At 49.4% G+C, this 16,692-nt stretch overlaps 1 protein-coding gene across 11 annotated transcripts in view; it reads right to left on the minus strand.

Annotated features, from left to right (window-relative positions):
* The window catches only part of CHCHD6 (coiled-coil-helix-coiled-coil-helix domain containing 6), a 251,285-nt gene that overhangs the window by 214,422 nt on the left and 20,171 nt on the right, over positions 1 to 16,692 (minus strand). For all 11 annotated transcript variants that reach the window (XR_007150377.1, XR_007150378.1, XM_047850157.1 and 8 more), the window contains exons 3-4: positions 13,059 to 13,131; positions 10,475 to 10,619 (exon numbers count right to left, since the gene is read on the minus strand). Coding sequence is in view for 9 of the 11 variants with exons in the window: in XM_047850157.1 (XP_047706113.1) it covers positions 10,475 to 10,619; positions 13,059 to 13,131 (218 nt within the window). In the remaining 2 variants the exon portion in view is untranslated. The remainder of the gene's footprint in view (positions 1 to 10,474; positions 10,620 to 13,058; positions 13,132 to 16,692) is intronic.

Below are 16,692 nucleotides of genomic sequence, written 5' to 3' on the forward strand. Positions count from 1 at the left end.
CTGCGTTCTAATCTGAGGAGTCCACAGAGCAATAGCTTTCTTTAAAGAGAAGGAGTCCACGCGTCTCCCACTTTCTATTAGGACTCAAACAGCTGGAGACTGCTAGTCATCGTCTCCTTGCTCAGCTGGCATCACCCTGGTGACCATGTCCGGACAACACCCCTGGTCCCTTGGGACCCCTCAACCCCACCTCGTCACACATGCCCTCACCCTGGCCTTCCTCCTTCTCACTGCCAGGATAACCACCACCTTCCCGGTGGTTAAAAATGTGTCCAACGGCTGAGGGAAAAACAGAGCTCTTCCGCCCCTAAGGACACCACCGCAATGCACCTAATGAGGTGGACAGTAAACAGGAGCCTCACGGACGTCTCAGGGGCAATGCCAGGAGCTCAACCCTCAGGTCCCCTGGGCTCACTGGGGGACCAGTGACCCAAGAAGCAACTAGACCGTAGTAGCCCTCCCAGGCACAAGCCAGCTAGTGGGTCTATGTGCCTTGAGGAGGTTTCTTCCTGTTCCTGCCACCTGCCTCAGATATCACATGGGTGGCTGCTGCAAGGAACTAAGAGTCGAGCTCTCGCACCCAGTCCATGTCATCTCCGGGAGTCTGACATCCCTCATGCCCTGAAGCTGTCACTGCCCGCTCTGGCAACAGTTTCTTATCACCTGTCCCCCAAAATACCAACCCCAGCTCACCTGACCCTTGCCGGGGCACAGTGCCAGCAGAGGGCCAACTCGCTTTCCTAGCTATCCTCAGCAAAGAGCTCCTGCTGTCCTTTGAGGCCAGGAAGTCTGATAAAGGCATCCATGTAGGCAGCAAGCTGCATGGGGGACGGGAGCTATTAGTCACCTGCCGCACATTTCAACTAGCACAGCCCTGCCCTCGAGTACTGTGGGGAGCCACGACACCAGTGAGAACACTGCCCATCACTCAGGGGCCCAAACGGCAAGAGGGGCACAACCTCCGTGGGGTACCCGGCTCCCAACATCAGTCCAGGAGCTGGCTCTGGGCCTACTCCCCCAGCATCAGGTGGAGGCTGTTAAAAATACAGATTCCAGGGCCATAGAAACAAAGAGTCTGATCCGGTTGTGTCTGGCCTGTGTATTTTTGCCAACTTCCCAGGTGATCCTGAGACACAGCCAGGTGGACAAAAAGTAGTGATGCTGAGCTGGAGGGCCCGTGTTCCATACCATGCAGGTGGGAAGCCCCAGGCAGCTGCCCATCACCAGGGTGTTTCCGTGAGCCCCCCACCTCCACACTACTCCAGCCTGTCTCTCCAGAAGCCTGCATGACTGGTTTGTTCTAGGAATCAGTTCACATCAACCCCATGTCGTAAGCCCACGGATGGAAACGGAGAAGAGAAGAAGGCTGAAGTGCCCCAACAATGCACAACCCTGTCTGTCCCACTTCTATCTCCAGAAGGAAACAGCACAGACGAGTGAAGGGACCCCAGGGATGGGCTAATCTGGGCACAGCTCTGTCCACTTCGCTAGTCTAGAGCAACGTTCTACTTCCTGGAGCTCCTGGGTGCTGGGCACCTTCCATCAGTGGCTCCGCCAGTCGATCCTCACCAACCACCCACGAGCACCGCGATCCGGTCCTGATGCACTGGGGGCCAGCCCTGAACTTACGCGCCAGGCTCGTAGTCCCCAACTGGTTTTTATGCCCTTCCCCCTCCCCCCCCCCCCCCCCAGTTTGTAGAAAATACATGAAAAATAAACCAAAGTTCCTTTTTTTGGTGTGTAACCAGCTAAAAATATGGTTGAACCGGTTTCCATACAAGCCTATCTGTAGTCTTCCTGTCTCTAAAAATCATCCTACCATATGGCCACGAGGCCAGGTAGTTTTCAATTGGCCCTTAATGAAGAAAGCAGGAACCCAAGAAGCCTCAGCTGCCCTTCCAATTATTCTAATTCTCTAACATTCTGAATACACCCATTCTTGCTCTTTGAGTGAATGTGGCTGCAAATGGGGCATGGTGGTGGTCGGCTCCGTGAACGTCCTTCATACCTTGTGGATGGCCCGCCTGCCCAGTGGAAGGACTACATACAGCAGTAGCCATACGGGCCGGATATCGAGAGAGGAGGCAAAATCAGTCATGCTACTGTGCTCTTTTCATTTTCCTTGGGGTGTGAAGTGTGCTTCAAAGTGATGACAACCGGGGGCGCCTGGGGGGGCTCGGTCAGTGAAGCATCTGACTCTTGATTTCAGCTCAGGTCATGACCTCACAGTCACGAGATGGAGCCTGTTCAGGATTCTCTCTCTCTCTTTCTCCCTCTCTGCCCCTCCCCAGCTCATGCTCTTTCTCGCTCACTCTCTCTCAAAAATAAACTTTTAAAAAATTAAAAAATAAAATGATGACAACCAAAGGGAAGAGTGAAATAAAGGTGGTATGAGTTATGAGCCTCTTCCTCCTTATGTATACTGTTTGAAAGTCCTGGGGACAGGGCAGGGAAAGTGATTGAAATACCCTCCATGGACCCCCGAGGCACAGGCGCATAGGGCCAGCAGAAGATGGAGAGAAGCCCATGGTGCTCCAGGCCCTACACCAAGCACCGCCCAGCAGCCGCCAGCCACTGGAGAAGGTGCAAGGAAGCACCCTGGGGTGAGATAAGCGGGGCCTCTCAAAAGTCTGATGGGAAAACAGGACAGCACAGACAAACCCTGTGCTACCCAGGTCCCAAGCCCTCCTAAACAGGTTTGGGTCCTACCCTCACAGAGTCTGAAGCCAAGCCCACGCCCTGCTTAAATACAGACTGAATTTACCCAGCATCCCATGCTAATGGCCGGTCAAAAGAAGAAGAGTGGCCAGTTCTGGGCATAAAGCCTATTTTCCTCAGCCTCTACTGTTCTTCTCTGCATGATGCCCAGCATCAATAAAAAATTACAAGGCACATAAAGCTGTAGGAAAATGGGACCCATTATCAAGAGAGGAAATAATCAACTGAACCAAACCCAGAGATAACCCAGATGTCAGAATTACCAGAAACTTTAGACAATTATGATAAATACATTTAGAGGATCCACAGGAAACGGTGGACAACATGTGTAGATGACAGGGAATTTCAATAGAGAAATGGAAACTCTAAAAAAATGCCAAATGTGAAAAGAATCAGAAGTTAAAGTGCAATGAGTCTTCCCAAAGAGCCCACTGCACTGTCTCCAGAAAAGTCCTCATTTCACCGATCGGAAGACTGAAACTATCAGGTACCGCCATGTTGTGAAACTTTTCACAGGAACAGTAACCAGTGAGGAACCAGGATCAGCATCAGCACCACTGCCCCCCAGCTGCCTGTGGCATCTGATGACTCAGACAGACTCAAAAAATTACAATCTTTGGAGCTGCACTGTCGAGCCTGGGGGTCAGCAAACTACAGCTCACCAGACAAATCCAACCGATCACCTCTTTTGGCATGGCCTCTGAGCTAAGAATGTTTTGTGGTTTTTGGTTTTTTCACATTTTTTAGAGCCGTAAAAACAACAATGACAAAAGAATATGTGACAGAGGCCATATGTGGCCTGCAAAAATCTAAAATATTTACTCTTTGGCTCTTTACAGAGAAAGTGTGTCAATCCCTGATCTAATCTAGAAAAAAACAGACTGCAAGATTTAGGGAAGTAAAGAAAGGGGCTGTGGATGACATGCCCATTTTTTTTTTCTCTTCAGATGATGGCTTTTACCAACCATCTAGGTGCTGACAAACAGATCTCCATGGGAATTCAGGATCTCTATCCGTAGCTCAAATTGGAGGAAGTGTCAGGACAAGGCCACCGGAGTCCCGAGCCACAAAGTTCTAAAACAAACAGCGATGCCAAGTCGCTGCCCCTAGGCGTCAGGCCTCCTCAGCTGCATTATCAGCTAGAGTGAGGCCTGACCCCGGGCCTGAGTCACCAGCCCACCCTCGGGCCTTTGTCCACACAAGTTAAGCCCAAAGTCTGTAAGTCTCTGATTAGGAGTCACGTAAACTAGTCGACTCCAAGAGATCGTGACACTGAAAGGCTGCTAGGTTTTGTGAGCATCTGTTTTATTGTTTGAAAAGGAGAGACCTGTGAGCTGCTATCCGGGTACCTGCTTCCACCTATTTGCAGGGGGCACTGCCCCGCACCCCTCATCCACTTGAGCTCTGCCATTCCCTAACCATCCTTGTGCCTCTAAAATTCCCTGAGCACTACTAAGGAGACCAAAATGATCTTGCCACAGCCCCTATCCTCGAGGAGCTTGTAAGCTGAGGAACAAGACTGACGAAGATGTAGGAGGGGGAACTAGGAAGAAGGGGTGTAGCTATAATGAAACCAAAATAAATGGTCCACCTCACTCAGGAGTTCAGAAACCTGCAACTCAAAAACTTCCAAATCTGGGGCGCCTGGGTGGCGCAGTCGGTTGAGCGTCCGGCTTCAGCCAGGTCATGATCTCGCGGTCCGTGAGTTCGAGCCCCGCGTCGGGCTCTGGGCTGATGGCTCAGAGCCTGGAGCCTGTTTCCGATTCTGTGTCTCCCTCTCTCTCTGCCCCTCGCCCGTTCATGCTCTGTCTCTCTCTGTCCCAAAAATAAATAAACGTTGAAAAAAAAAAAAAAAAAAACTTCCAAATCTGACATTTTCCTCAAATCCTGGCTACAGATTTCAGAGACCTAATGTGGCAGCTTCTTAGAGAGTCTGAACAATAAAAAGATCAACCCTCCCCTCCCCCCACTGCCGCCGCAAACTGGAAAGCCGAGCAGGACAGCCATTCTTGGGCAAGTCCTCAGGTGAGGGGCCACATCCAGGCAGAGAAGCACTCACAGCTTCTGTCCAGCAGAAGAAGGATTTGGTCCCAACTTCTTCATCCGCTATTTCAGGCCTTTCCCCATATCCACCGTCCAGTGGAAGAAAAATTCTCTCCTCGTGCATCTCTTTTGAGGAGTAAGAAAACCCTCTCTGGAAGGTCACCATCAGACTTGCAGAACTGCATCCCAGGCGCACACCTGCCTGCCACACCCTACTCGCAGTGGCCAGGCGGCGTGTCCCCACCCACCCCCGGCTTCCGCTCTAGCTGCGTCCTTCATGAGCAACACTTTTTCTCAGCCTTCCCCACCAGGAGAGCCTCTCCTGAGTCTTCAAGAACCAGCCCATGGGTGACCTCCCCACAGAAGACTTTCTCGACCCGCCAGGAAGAGGCCGTTGTCACTGCCTGTTTCCTCCTCTAGTGTCCCCCTGTCCCTTTGGTCAGACACTATAACGCTGTCCAGTCACTTCCAAGAATACTTACATCCCCTAATGAACAGAGCTTCTCAAGATCAGAAGCTGTTTCTCATTTATTTCCATTTATCAAGAAATGAACCTAGGGCCTAACATAATAGGCACACAGAGAATATAGATAGAAAATAATGAAAGAATCGTTCACCAAAAGAGAAATTAAATGAAATGAAAGTTTTTGCTTCCTGTTAGGTATACTGCAAGCCCATACCTAACAATGTGTCAGGAATCCAACAGGCAAGGTCACAAATCTCATTCTCCCCTACAGTAGAGCTCTGCCCATCAGGAGACTCAGCCCAAGAAACTACTCTGTTCTGATTTCTCTCTAGAACATTTGGGACTCCAAACATCCTCCCCCAATTCAAAGGAAAGCATACGTCACTAACAGGAGCTCCGATGACCCCCTAGGGCCTTCACCCCAATGATATCTGGGACCCTACCAGTCTTCAAGTGACAGAAACACGTACAAATATATTCCAAAACAGCCCCCTACTGCTAAATAGGAAATGGGAACACTTCTGTCATCAGAAGTAGGTTATAAAAATTATTATCTTTCCTCATCATTAGTTTTATGAACTTTTCCTAATAATGAGCTGAATTATTCCCTCATGCAGAAGATTAAAAAATCAATATTGTAAAAGTCAGAGGCAAAAGAGAGGGCAGGAGAGCACATTAAATGCCGAACTGAACTCAGCACACTCGAAAGAAAGTCCTCCAGACAAGGCTACAGGTTCAAGGGTGCAGGGCTTGAGGACACTGGGCAAAGAGAGAAGGCACCAAGGAGAAAGAAGTAGGAGGCCAGCTCATATAGCCGGAGACCATACCACGCTCGCCTCCGGGTCCAACCTGGCCCCGAGGCTAGGAGGATGTGCTGTGATCCAAACACTAGAACCTTAAGTGCTCTGACCACCAGGCTCCTTCAATCCGCACATGTGGAAGACTTGGATGAGGAAAAGAAAATTCTCTATGCTTCTGTTCAGGTTCTTCTTTCTCCTTTTATTTAAATATTCTAAAGCACAAGCCCAGTTTTGAAATTATCTCCACTCGAGGCACCTGGGTGACTCAGTCAGTTAAGTGTCCGACTCTTGATTTCAGCTCAGGTCATGATCTCACGGTTTGTGAGCTCGAGCCCCACATCAGGCTCCACGGTGCCAGTGTGGAGCCTGCTTGGGATTCTCTCTCTCTCTCTGTCCCTCCCCCTACCCCACTCACACACGTGCTCACTCTCTCTCTCTCTCTCTCTCTCTCTCTCTCTCTCTCTCTCTCTCTCTGTTTCTCAGAATAAATAAATAAACTTTTTTTTTTTTTTAAAAAGGAATTATCTGGGGTGCCTGGGTGGCTGTCAGTTAAGTGTCCGACTTCGGCTCAGGTCATGATCTCATGGTCCGTGAGTTCGAGCCCTGCTGTCAGCACAGAGCCTGGAGCCTGTTTCAGATTCTGTGTCTCCCTCTCTCTCTGACCCTCCCCCATTCATGCTCTGTCTCTGTCTCAAAAATAAGTAAGTGTTTTAAAAAAAAATTTTTTAAGGAATTATCTCCACTAAAAGTCCCTGCCAACCACAACAACCCAAATGGAAGTGATGGCTGTGACATTGCTCAGCATAAAGGTGAGTGCCTCACGCCCCTGCTGACATACAAAACAGGGCCCGGTCCTAACTTCCTTTCTCCTCTGTTCGCATTGAGCACTGACTGGTTGAAGCCTTCAAAACCACATTCGTGTGTCCCCTTGCATCTGCTACAGCACCAATCAACAGAAACCAACTCCAGCTAACTCAAGCAAAGGAGAGCTGACCGCAGGTAATCGGCAGGTGATTCGATCCTAAAGAAGGCAGGAGAGCCAGACAGAAACGAGTGGGCATCGTGGAGGTACGGGAGACAGCAAGACAGCCTCACTAGATGAAGGTCTTCACGAGCAACCCTCGGCTACAGTGAGCAATCCTACCCCGACCTCCGCACTCACTCAAAACAAAAAGGCCTCAGAAAAAGGGTTCGACTGGCTGCCCTTGGGCCCTGGCTATCCCGAGGCCAGGGGAGAAAGGAGATCTAGCTTCCATCAAGGAAGCTGGGCACTGGAATTGCAATCCCACCGAGATAACACACAACAGGAGACGGGTAAATCCCAAAAGAAAACAGGGCACTAACTGCATGGACAGATGGATGCTGGACAGCCAAAAAATGGAACACCCACAAAAGTAGTGAACCAACATTTTCAAAACGAAGGAAGTCACTTGCTTCGCTCTTCCTTAAGAACTCAGGTTCAGAAGAGCATTATCCATCCAGAAACTGGGGGGCGTAGAATGCATATTATTTGAAAGTTTTCCTTTATTAAAAAAGAAAACCCACACACCTGTGGTGAAGGTCATTTAAGCCTCTTCCCGCTTGTAAAGGTTCTCCTCCAAGGACAGTCTCAAGGAGGCGGGGACCCAGCCTTCTCCTTTACAGGAGAAAGAAAGGAAGTTGTGAATTCCCTTTCATCAAAATTAACACATTCCAGGTGAGAATGAAGAGACACCACATGTGTAGGCTGCAATTTTCCATGCTAGGTGACTGTCCCACGTGGCCAACTTGGTTTGCTCATGCCATGTTGATTAACCCTTCATCTCCAGAACAACGGTCCTTTCAACTTGGCTGTCAGCACCCTGCCAAGGGGTGACAACCTGCCTGCCCCTCAGAGACTCACTGCAAGATTCTCTAAAACCATGTCCTCACCCCAGTTTCTCTCTGCAGCAACTGATTCTTCACCAGGAAGCCACAGGGTTCTAAAGACACAAGTCAGATCACATCATCGTCATCCTGATGAACTCCAGGGACTCCTCCGCGGTTTCAGAGTGATGGCGAGCTATTCTGTGGGTCAAGTTTGCGAGGTGTCTGAGGCCTTCTATGAGGTGGCTTCACGCCTCACTCACCTCTCTCATTGTGTCCCATCACCTCCTTCCACACCCACCTGTCTCCCCCCAGATGCTCCCTCAGCCTGGGGGCCCCATATCGCTCAAGGCTGAGTCAAAGTCATGTCTGCTACCAGCAGGTGCACCCCTGCCTTTGCATTCCCAAGCACATCAACCTTACCTCCATTTCACGCTTACTGTCACCAAGTTGCCCTTTTTCTAAGTTTTTGGTTTAAATCTGTCTTCCCCGCTAGACTGAAAATTTCCTAAGAGCAAGGACCCTACATTGTTCATATTTCCCAGAGGGCCTAGCTCAACCAGCATTCCTTCTGTACCTGCCGCAGCTTTCCAGGTCTCTGCAGAGGCCTTCCTCTCCACCACAACCCAGGGCACAGTCCCACGTGGTCTCATTGCGTCCCCAACTTCCTTCTGTGGAGCCCAGGGTACATCAGGCAACCCACCTGAGACAGGTGCTCGCCTCACAGCCCATGGCCTCTGAGGCAGACGATATTAGATGCTGCTACAGCCACTCCTCCATCCCCTCTCCCCAACCTCCTTGCTGTGATTTCATGATTTAGAATAAGAACTAAATATTTAATCTTTATCTACTGTTACTGGCACAGAGCTCCTAAAACCCTTGGAATTTCCAAAGTGATGAGAGAGAGAAAGGTGTCTTTTTTTACATTAACGAGAGGACTTTTACACTGGACCTAAGGATGAGGACTGCTTATCAGTGGAGCCAACCAAATGACCAGAGGGTTGGAACTTTCAGCCGTACCCGAGCCCCTGGGAGGGGAGGGGAGCCGGAGGTTGAGTTCCATCACCAATGGCCAACAATTTACTCAATCACACCTAGGTAATGAAGCCTCCCCCCCAGTTTCACCCCGAAACAACTGGGTTTAAAGCGCTTCTAGTTGGTGAACATGCAGTGGTTCTGGGGGAGTGGGGCACTGGCACAGGACACGGAAGGAAGGTCAACATCCTCTCCCTAAACACCTGGTCCTATGGACCTCTCTCATATGGCTGTTCCTGAGCTAAATCCTTTTATAATCCTTTTAGGAAGTTAAATGTTTCCCTGAGTTCCATGAGCCACTCTAGCAAATCAGTCAAACAAGGGGGTCATGGGAACCTCTAATTAACAACCAGTCAGCCAGAGGCACAGGTGATAACCTGGACTTTGACTGGCGTCTGAAGTGGGGGAAGGGGCAGTCTTGTGCACTGAGCCCTTACCCTCTGGAGCCTGAAGACGGAGTTTAACTGTAGGACACCCAGCTGGTGTCAGAGAATTTCTTGGACGTGCGGGGGTTTTCCCACATGGAAACGGAACTGGAAGAATTATTACCGTCAGCCCTGATTCTATCTGGATACCCACCCGCTGCCCCATGTGACTAGAAAGGAGCCCTCGCTTCAATCAGTGGAGCCCCCCCGTTCCTCTGCAGAGGACTGGGTTAGCCATGGGCACCTGATGCAATTCAGGCCAATGTGATGTCAGAGGCTTTCTGCTGGGGGCTTCCAGGAAAGTCTTCTCTTCTTCTGAGGGTGGCCCCATCTGCAGAAGACCTGGTAGGGAGCAGGGCAGCTATCTTTGAACTGTGGGGGTGTCTGGCCGGAGAGTGCACTGGCACACTGAGGCCGGCAGAGTGGAAGGAGGGCGGGGCTCCATGATGATGCCAGTGAGCCCCTGAATTAGTCAACCCTGGGACATTTTGAGACTTTTGGTATTGTGAAATAAAGCCTTCACTCACGGCAGTAAGAATCCTAACAGTCTCCAATCACTTAAATGTATTAATAACAGTAACGGCAATAATGGGGCGCTCTTATAATCTGCCAGGCACATGCTAAATCCTGGACAGTTATCATCTTCCCTAATCCCTTGGGCAATCCTGTGTGTGTGCAAACATCACAATCCTCCACCAAGGCTCACAGACACTGGAGGACGGGCCCAAGCTAGTAAGCAGGGAGCTGGGATTCGTACCCAGGCTGCCTACCTTGAAAACTGTGTTCTCCGTCTCATTACTGCATGCCCCCAAGCCCCTAGTCCTCTCCCTTCATACCCTCCTGGCACACATACCCATTACGACTATGAAGTTTCAGAGTGGGACCAGACTGCTGAGCGATCCAGCCCTCACCATATAAACCTGAGCACCCCCGAGACTGAAAATACAGGCCAGAGGCAGCAAAGCAAGTCAGTGGCAGAGCCAGGGCTAGAAGAACTCAAGCCCCTGGTCCCCAAAAAGATACCCTTTCTCCAGAGATGAAGCCAGGCCCCAGGGCCTCATACAGATCAGGCTCCAGGGCCTAACCTCCGCCTCCCAGAGCCGCCGGAGCACAAAAGGCCGGCTCAGAAGACCTGCACTCACCAGCTGGGTTGACTTCCGCTTGTCCTGGTCAACGCTGCCCTCCCCCCGCTGCATGGACGCACTCCTGTGCTTGGTGGCTGCCTCTCGTTCCCTCGTAACCACCTGGAACAACTCGTCCTGGACCTTGGCCTGCTCCTGTTTATACCTGTGCCGGAAGAGAGATGCAGATGGCGTGACCGGCAGAAGGTAGCCAAGAAAAGGTCTGCGTCCACACCGCAACTGGCAGGGGCCAGGGGATCTCTGAGGCCAGCGGGAGAGGATCAGGAATCTGTGACAGTCCCCAAGGCAAGGGGATGCAGTGATACTTTCTCAGCCAGGACGGATTAGGAAAAGAAGGAGACCTGACCTCCAGGTGAGGAATCAGCCAGCCACGTGCCAAACCAGAGAATCTCAGGGCACAGGTTCAGATCCCTGGCTAGCCACTCCTACACAGTGGGCAGGCGGGGTGGGAAGCCCCACTTTCTTCTGCTTCCACTTGAAAGCTTGAACAGTTTAGATGACAGCAGTCTTTTGTTTGGAACATTGAACTCTCCCGTCCTGAATGTAATCCTACCCTTTGACCTATTTCTGGGCATTCTGCCTAGTAAAATAATCCTAAAGACAGAAAAAAGTTATTAGCACCAAGATGCTCTTACAAGAATTATTTACTATAGCGTAGAAAAATGCAAACAACTTAAGTGTCCAATATCAAGGTCAAGTTAAAGAATATATGGTACAATGGTATACTATATCATCATTAGACCAATATACACTTAGATTTGTCAATAGGGTGAATCTAAAAAGTGAGAAACAATAAACAATACTTTTAGAAATAAAATTGTTGGGGCACCTAGGTGGCTCAGCAGATTAGGCGTCCAACTCTTGGTTTCGGCTCAGGTCAGGATCTCACGGTTCCTGGGATCAAGCCCCACATTGGGTTCTGTGCCGACAGCAAGGAGCCTACTGGGGAAATTCTCTCTCCCTCTCTCTCTGCCCCTCCCCTGGCACGTGTACATACATGCTCTTCTCTTTCTCTCTCTCTCAAAAATAAATGCATAAACTTAAAAAAATCAAATTGTTTACAAAGCAGGTGTAACAAATGGAAAACAATTATAAAGCTATGTAAAAAAACAACATAAAATTATATATAACTTTATTTAAAAAAACTATAAAAATATATATAACTTGAAAAAATAATCCTAAATTAGGGGAAAGAAGACATTTGAAAGAAACACTTCAAAATGTTAAGAGGGGTTATTCTGAGATGATGAATCTATGGGTGATTTTTTTCCATTTTATATACTTCCCGAATCTTTCATTAGCATGTGTTAGGTGAACATTTTTTAAATATTTAAAAGTACAAAAAAATAAACAAAAAGGTTCAGGTTAGTTATTCTTGGAGAGGCCTCTTAGGATCAGAGAGGGGAAATTCTTAGAATGTGGGTTTCAATCCATGACTATGGAACAGACCCAGCTCAGGTGACCTCATTGAGATCGAGCCACCCGACTATGGCTGACACTGGGCCCCCCAAGCTACCTCGCTGGGTCCTCTGTTACAAAGGCCAATGTCCTAAAGGGTGTAGAGGAAGTCAATCAATGACAACCAGTTAACGTTCACTGAGAACTCCCAGGTGTTGGGCTTCAGTGCTTTATTAACATATTTAATCCTGACAATACCCCAGTCAAAGAGATCCTCCAGTTATGGCCTTCGCCAAGGCCTAGAGAAATGCAGTGATCTTCCCAGGTCACTAGTGCAGCACACAATCAGGATGCAGACCTGCACTCTGAGGGTTTCTGTGCCTTAGCCACCATTTTAGCCTCAGGGGAGGGCACGAAGGGGCCGGTTCAGAGGTGTAACCAGCTCTCCGTGGTTGTGGCCTATGTGGATGGAAAGTCACCAACAGCCTGGAGCGGTCCATCTAGGCAACTAGTAAGAATTGTGTGGGCTCTTTTTCTTTCTTCTTCTTACCTCTAAAAATATGCCAGCACGCATACACAGGCACAGAGGGTCCACCCACTCAGCTACTTAGTCCTAGTTCCCCCCACCCCCACCCCTCCACCCCGACTATACTTCAAGTTGTCATGGCAGGGTACTGGGAAAAGTTTTCAATTAGCACCTCAGATAAACCTCATTGGCTACGATACTGCCACTGTGCAAAGCTAATCCTAACTTTTTATTTTTACATATATATATATATATATATATATATTTTTTTTTTTTTTTTTTGAGAGAGAGAGAGAAAACATGAGCAGGGGAGGGGCAGAGAGAGGGAAGGACAGAGGATCTGAAGCAGGCTCTGTGGTAAGAGCAGAGAGCCCAATGTGCGGCTCGAACCCACAAACCATGAGATCGTGACCCGAGCTGAAGTCGGACGCTCGCCAACTGAGCCACCCAGGCACCCCGCTAGTCCTAGCTTTTTAAAGTGTATTTTTAAGAACGTCAGCAATCACCTTAAACTAGGCCCAGCGCCCCCTGTCCGGTAGGGTTCTCGTGCAGTGTAGGTAAGACAAGCGCTCAGACCTTCGGGCAAGGGGAAGATACCCCGAGAGGAGAGAACGCTCCATCAGAGCGCAGGGCCAGGGATGAATGGACACCTGGGCTTACCTTTTGAGGAAATCCTCCTCCACCCCCGAGGGCTGACGGCCACCACCATACTCAGACCTGGGCGGTTTGGAGTCTGCGAAGGGATGAGAAGAAAAGGCCAGTCAGCAGCTCCTCGGGATCAACGAAGGCATGGCAGTCACCTGGGAGAGGGCTCAGGAGGGCACCACCCTGGATGGATACGCCTTACAGACACAGAACACACCCTTGACCCAGCCAGCCTGGAGAGGCACAGCCCGAAGGCCATCTGTTCCCTCGTTCTTACCAGGACTGCTCACTGCCTGGGGTGAGCAGCAGGCACAGCCACTTGAGTGCCGTGTTCCCAACCCATCACTCCTCATTCTGCAATTACCTCGAATCTAGGTCATCTCCCAAACGCCGGCCCAGAAAGGCTGAGGGAACCCTCTCCTCTGCCTCATGCAGAAAGGCCAGCCACCCGCATCCTTTTGAGGGGAGTAGTGGGGCAGCTCCTTCAGTGTTTCCCTTAGTAGCCCATTCTACAGATCTCTAGTCTTAAGAGTGGCAAACACCTCCACATTAATAACATTTTATCTATCACTCCACCTGCATCACCTCTGATATTGTTAGAGGGGAGCTACCTCTTGACAGCCATGACCTTGGCAATTTCCAAGAAACCCAATCCACTCCACAGTCGCCACCACTTGGTGACACTGAAGGTTTTGTCACCCTTCCCTCTCCCCACCGCCTTCACCCTTCCCAAACCATCTTTCAGCCAAAGCTCAACACTTTCTGTGGCCTTGGCCACATGTCCCTCATCTCCAACACAGGTTTCTAAAGCAGCAGAGTCTCAGGCTGCACAAGAAAACTGTGAAAGAACCAGGCTTTGGGAGAGAATCCGTGAGGACTTGCTATCCCACTGCAAAGACCTGTTAAAGCATGCTGAATTCGGAGGCTCCAGCACTCAACCCTTCGGGGAGGCACTTCCAAAAGTAATCACCCTATGCTTCATGCTTGAGACCACCACTCACAGAAGGATGGGCATGGCTGTGCTCCGGCCAGTGCGGAGGGCACACCCAAGTGCCTTGTGGTAACATGCCAGGCTCTCAAATGGGAGTAAAAATTAGTAAACTGTTACCCAGTTTTTCCTTTGACATAAGGCTCCCTGTTCTCATTTGTTTACTTACAGCAGCTTTTATTGACATGTAATTGATCATATTTACTTTTGCTTTCCATACAGTTTTCTCTTGTCATAACTACAAAAATAACATATCTACCTGTGGCAGAGACTGCGACACTGACCCACACTCCCACCTTCCACGCAGGCGCCTGTCCACTTCACTGCCCCCTTAGTGGCACTATTTTACGTGTGTCTTTCGCTATTAGCCAAGCGGAGAATCTCATCACATGTTTATGATGATTTGTGCACATTTTCTACTGAGTTGTCACAGAGCTTTAAGAACTCTCAATATTAGGACTATTAATACTCTGTCGTGTGACAATTCCCTAGTTTATCATTCATTCTTCATTTATTTTTTCTAAGTTGCCTAATTTCTTATAGTTACACTTCCCACTTTTTGTCTCAACTCAGGGTTTCTTCACTTGATGAAGTGCTTAGAAAATCTACTTATTGTACTTGTATGTACTATTATTGTACTCTTATGGTTTCGATTCGTACATTTAAATCTTTTATTTCCTCTGACATTTATTCTGAGGTATGGTGTGACATAAGGATTTAATTTTAACTTCTTTCTCTAATCTTGTTCCATCGCTAAAATAAAAGCAAACACTGATTTTAAAAGTAAAAATATCTTAAAATTAGTCAACTTCAAGACAGCCCATTTATGCTGACTATTCTTCAGCACTCAGAAACTCAAACTCACAATCGTTTAAACAGTAAAATACTTTGTTACAACTAAAACCAAATGACAAATGAACCAACACTCTTGCTCCCTGAACTGCTAAAACCTACCAAACACTAAAACCAAGGCCTCTTTTAGCTTCCGAAGTCAAAACGGACGTGTGCATGATACATTTTGGCATTCTTGGCTTCTTTCATCACTTTTTCCCTCTCCCCAGTTAATTCAGTTTATGAAAGTGTACTGGGTGGGGCGCCTGGGTGGCTCAGTCGGTGAAGAGTCCTACTTCCGCTCAGGTCATGATCTCATGGTTCATGAGTGCGAGCCCTGCGTCAGGCTCTGTGCTGACAGCTCAGAGCCTGGAGCCTGCTTCTGATTCTGTGTCTCCCTCTCTCTCTGCCCCTCCCACACTCATGCTCTGTTTCTCAAAAGTAAATAAATGTTAAAAGAAAATTTGTTTTAAGTGTACTGGGTTACAGCCCTCTTCAACCCCCTCTCTCACCAGCTGCTGTAGGTATCGGGGGAGCCACCCTTTTTGTTAAAGGAAAAGAGCATCATGTGAGGGTTTCAAGAATCTCACTCACCCCTTCACTGATACTCAAAAAGATCTCAGGGCAGATTCAGGAGCCCTGAAGCAGACAATACAGGGAAGAGCTGGTAGAAGGCCTGGCCAGAGTCCCTGGCTGCAAGTATGCAGGCAGAGCTCTCTGGCCACTGCACAGAGGTCTGTGACCTGGCCCCTGAACACCGCCCGACAGCTCCCCTTTCCTCGCACTTTGTACTCCAGAGATAGCAAATCGCTCCGAGGGCCCCACACAGGCCAGGCTGTACCATACCTCTGGGCCTCTATTAATGCAGAGGCGAATACCTGAACCACTGCTCTATCTTTCAAAATCCAGTTTAAACATCATCTCCCCTTGAAGCCCCTCCCTAAAATAATGAGGCACGCCTCTGTGCTACCCTGGCCACAGGCATGCTTCTAGGACATCACAATACTTGTACCCTACAGGGTTACACATCCAGCCCCCTCACTAGAGCCGTGAGCCGTTAAGGGAGGCATCCCCGTGTACTCATCGCTGTGCGCCAGCACCCGGCACACGCGCCCTGATCCCCGGCCAGCAGTCAGCAAACGCTGAGTGGACAGGATACAGCTCCTGCCTTCTCCAATGTTACAACCTCATACGGAAGACTGGCAGAAAAGACAAGTTGCAGGCGATACCTAAGACCCAGCTTCTCATAAACAAGTGTTTATGGGACAGAGCAGCAGCGGCCCCAAGGACTTTCCTTAAGGGTAATATCTTAGTATTTCTGCACCTTATATCCTTTCTGAAATTGTCGCATTCCTTTGTTTGCTGAAAGTCATTCAGAGAAAAGCACAAATGTCCTCATCTGTTATGGGCCCCACAGAAGAGGGATAAATGAGCTCCGGCCAGCGTAGGCATGGGAAGAGAAACTCCTGAAACAGGCGGGCTGGCGGGCCCTTCCAGGAGGCCACGGTGACCCATCCCAGCAGCCGGGCCAAGGACCGCCTCACATGAGGGCTTGCTTCGAGACGCTGAGGCCAATGCCCAAGTCATGGCCTCAGTTCCCCCACGCTGCCCCGATTCCCATAAATCCCTGTCATTCTTTGAACCACGCCAAACAGTAACGGCAAAGCTTCTCTCGGGTCCTCAACAGCGACTTCTTACCTGCATTGCCGAACCAAGCCCTTCGGCCTCATTTGTCACTCATTGAGAAACTGGAATAGTGAGGCAAGCCGGTCTGGCCCCAGGCACACGTGCTCTGAGCAAAGGTGCTGTCATGCGCAGAAAGCCACACTC

This window comes from Prionailurus viverrinus, chromosome A2 (assembly GCF_022837055.1).
Source record: "Prionailurus viverrinus isolate Anna chromosome A2, UM_Priviv_1.0, whole genome shotgun sequence".
NCBI classification, from domain to species: Eukaryota; Metazoa; Chordata; class Mammalia; order Carnivora; family Felidae; genus Prionailurus; species Prionailurus viverrinus.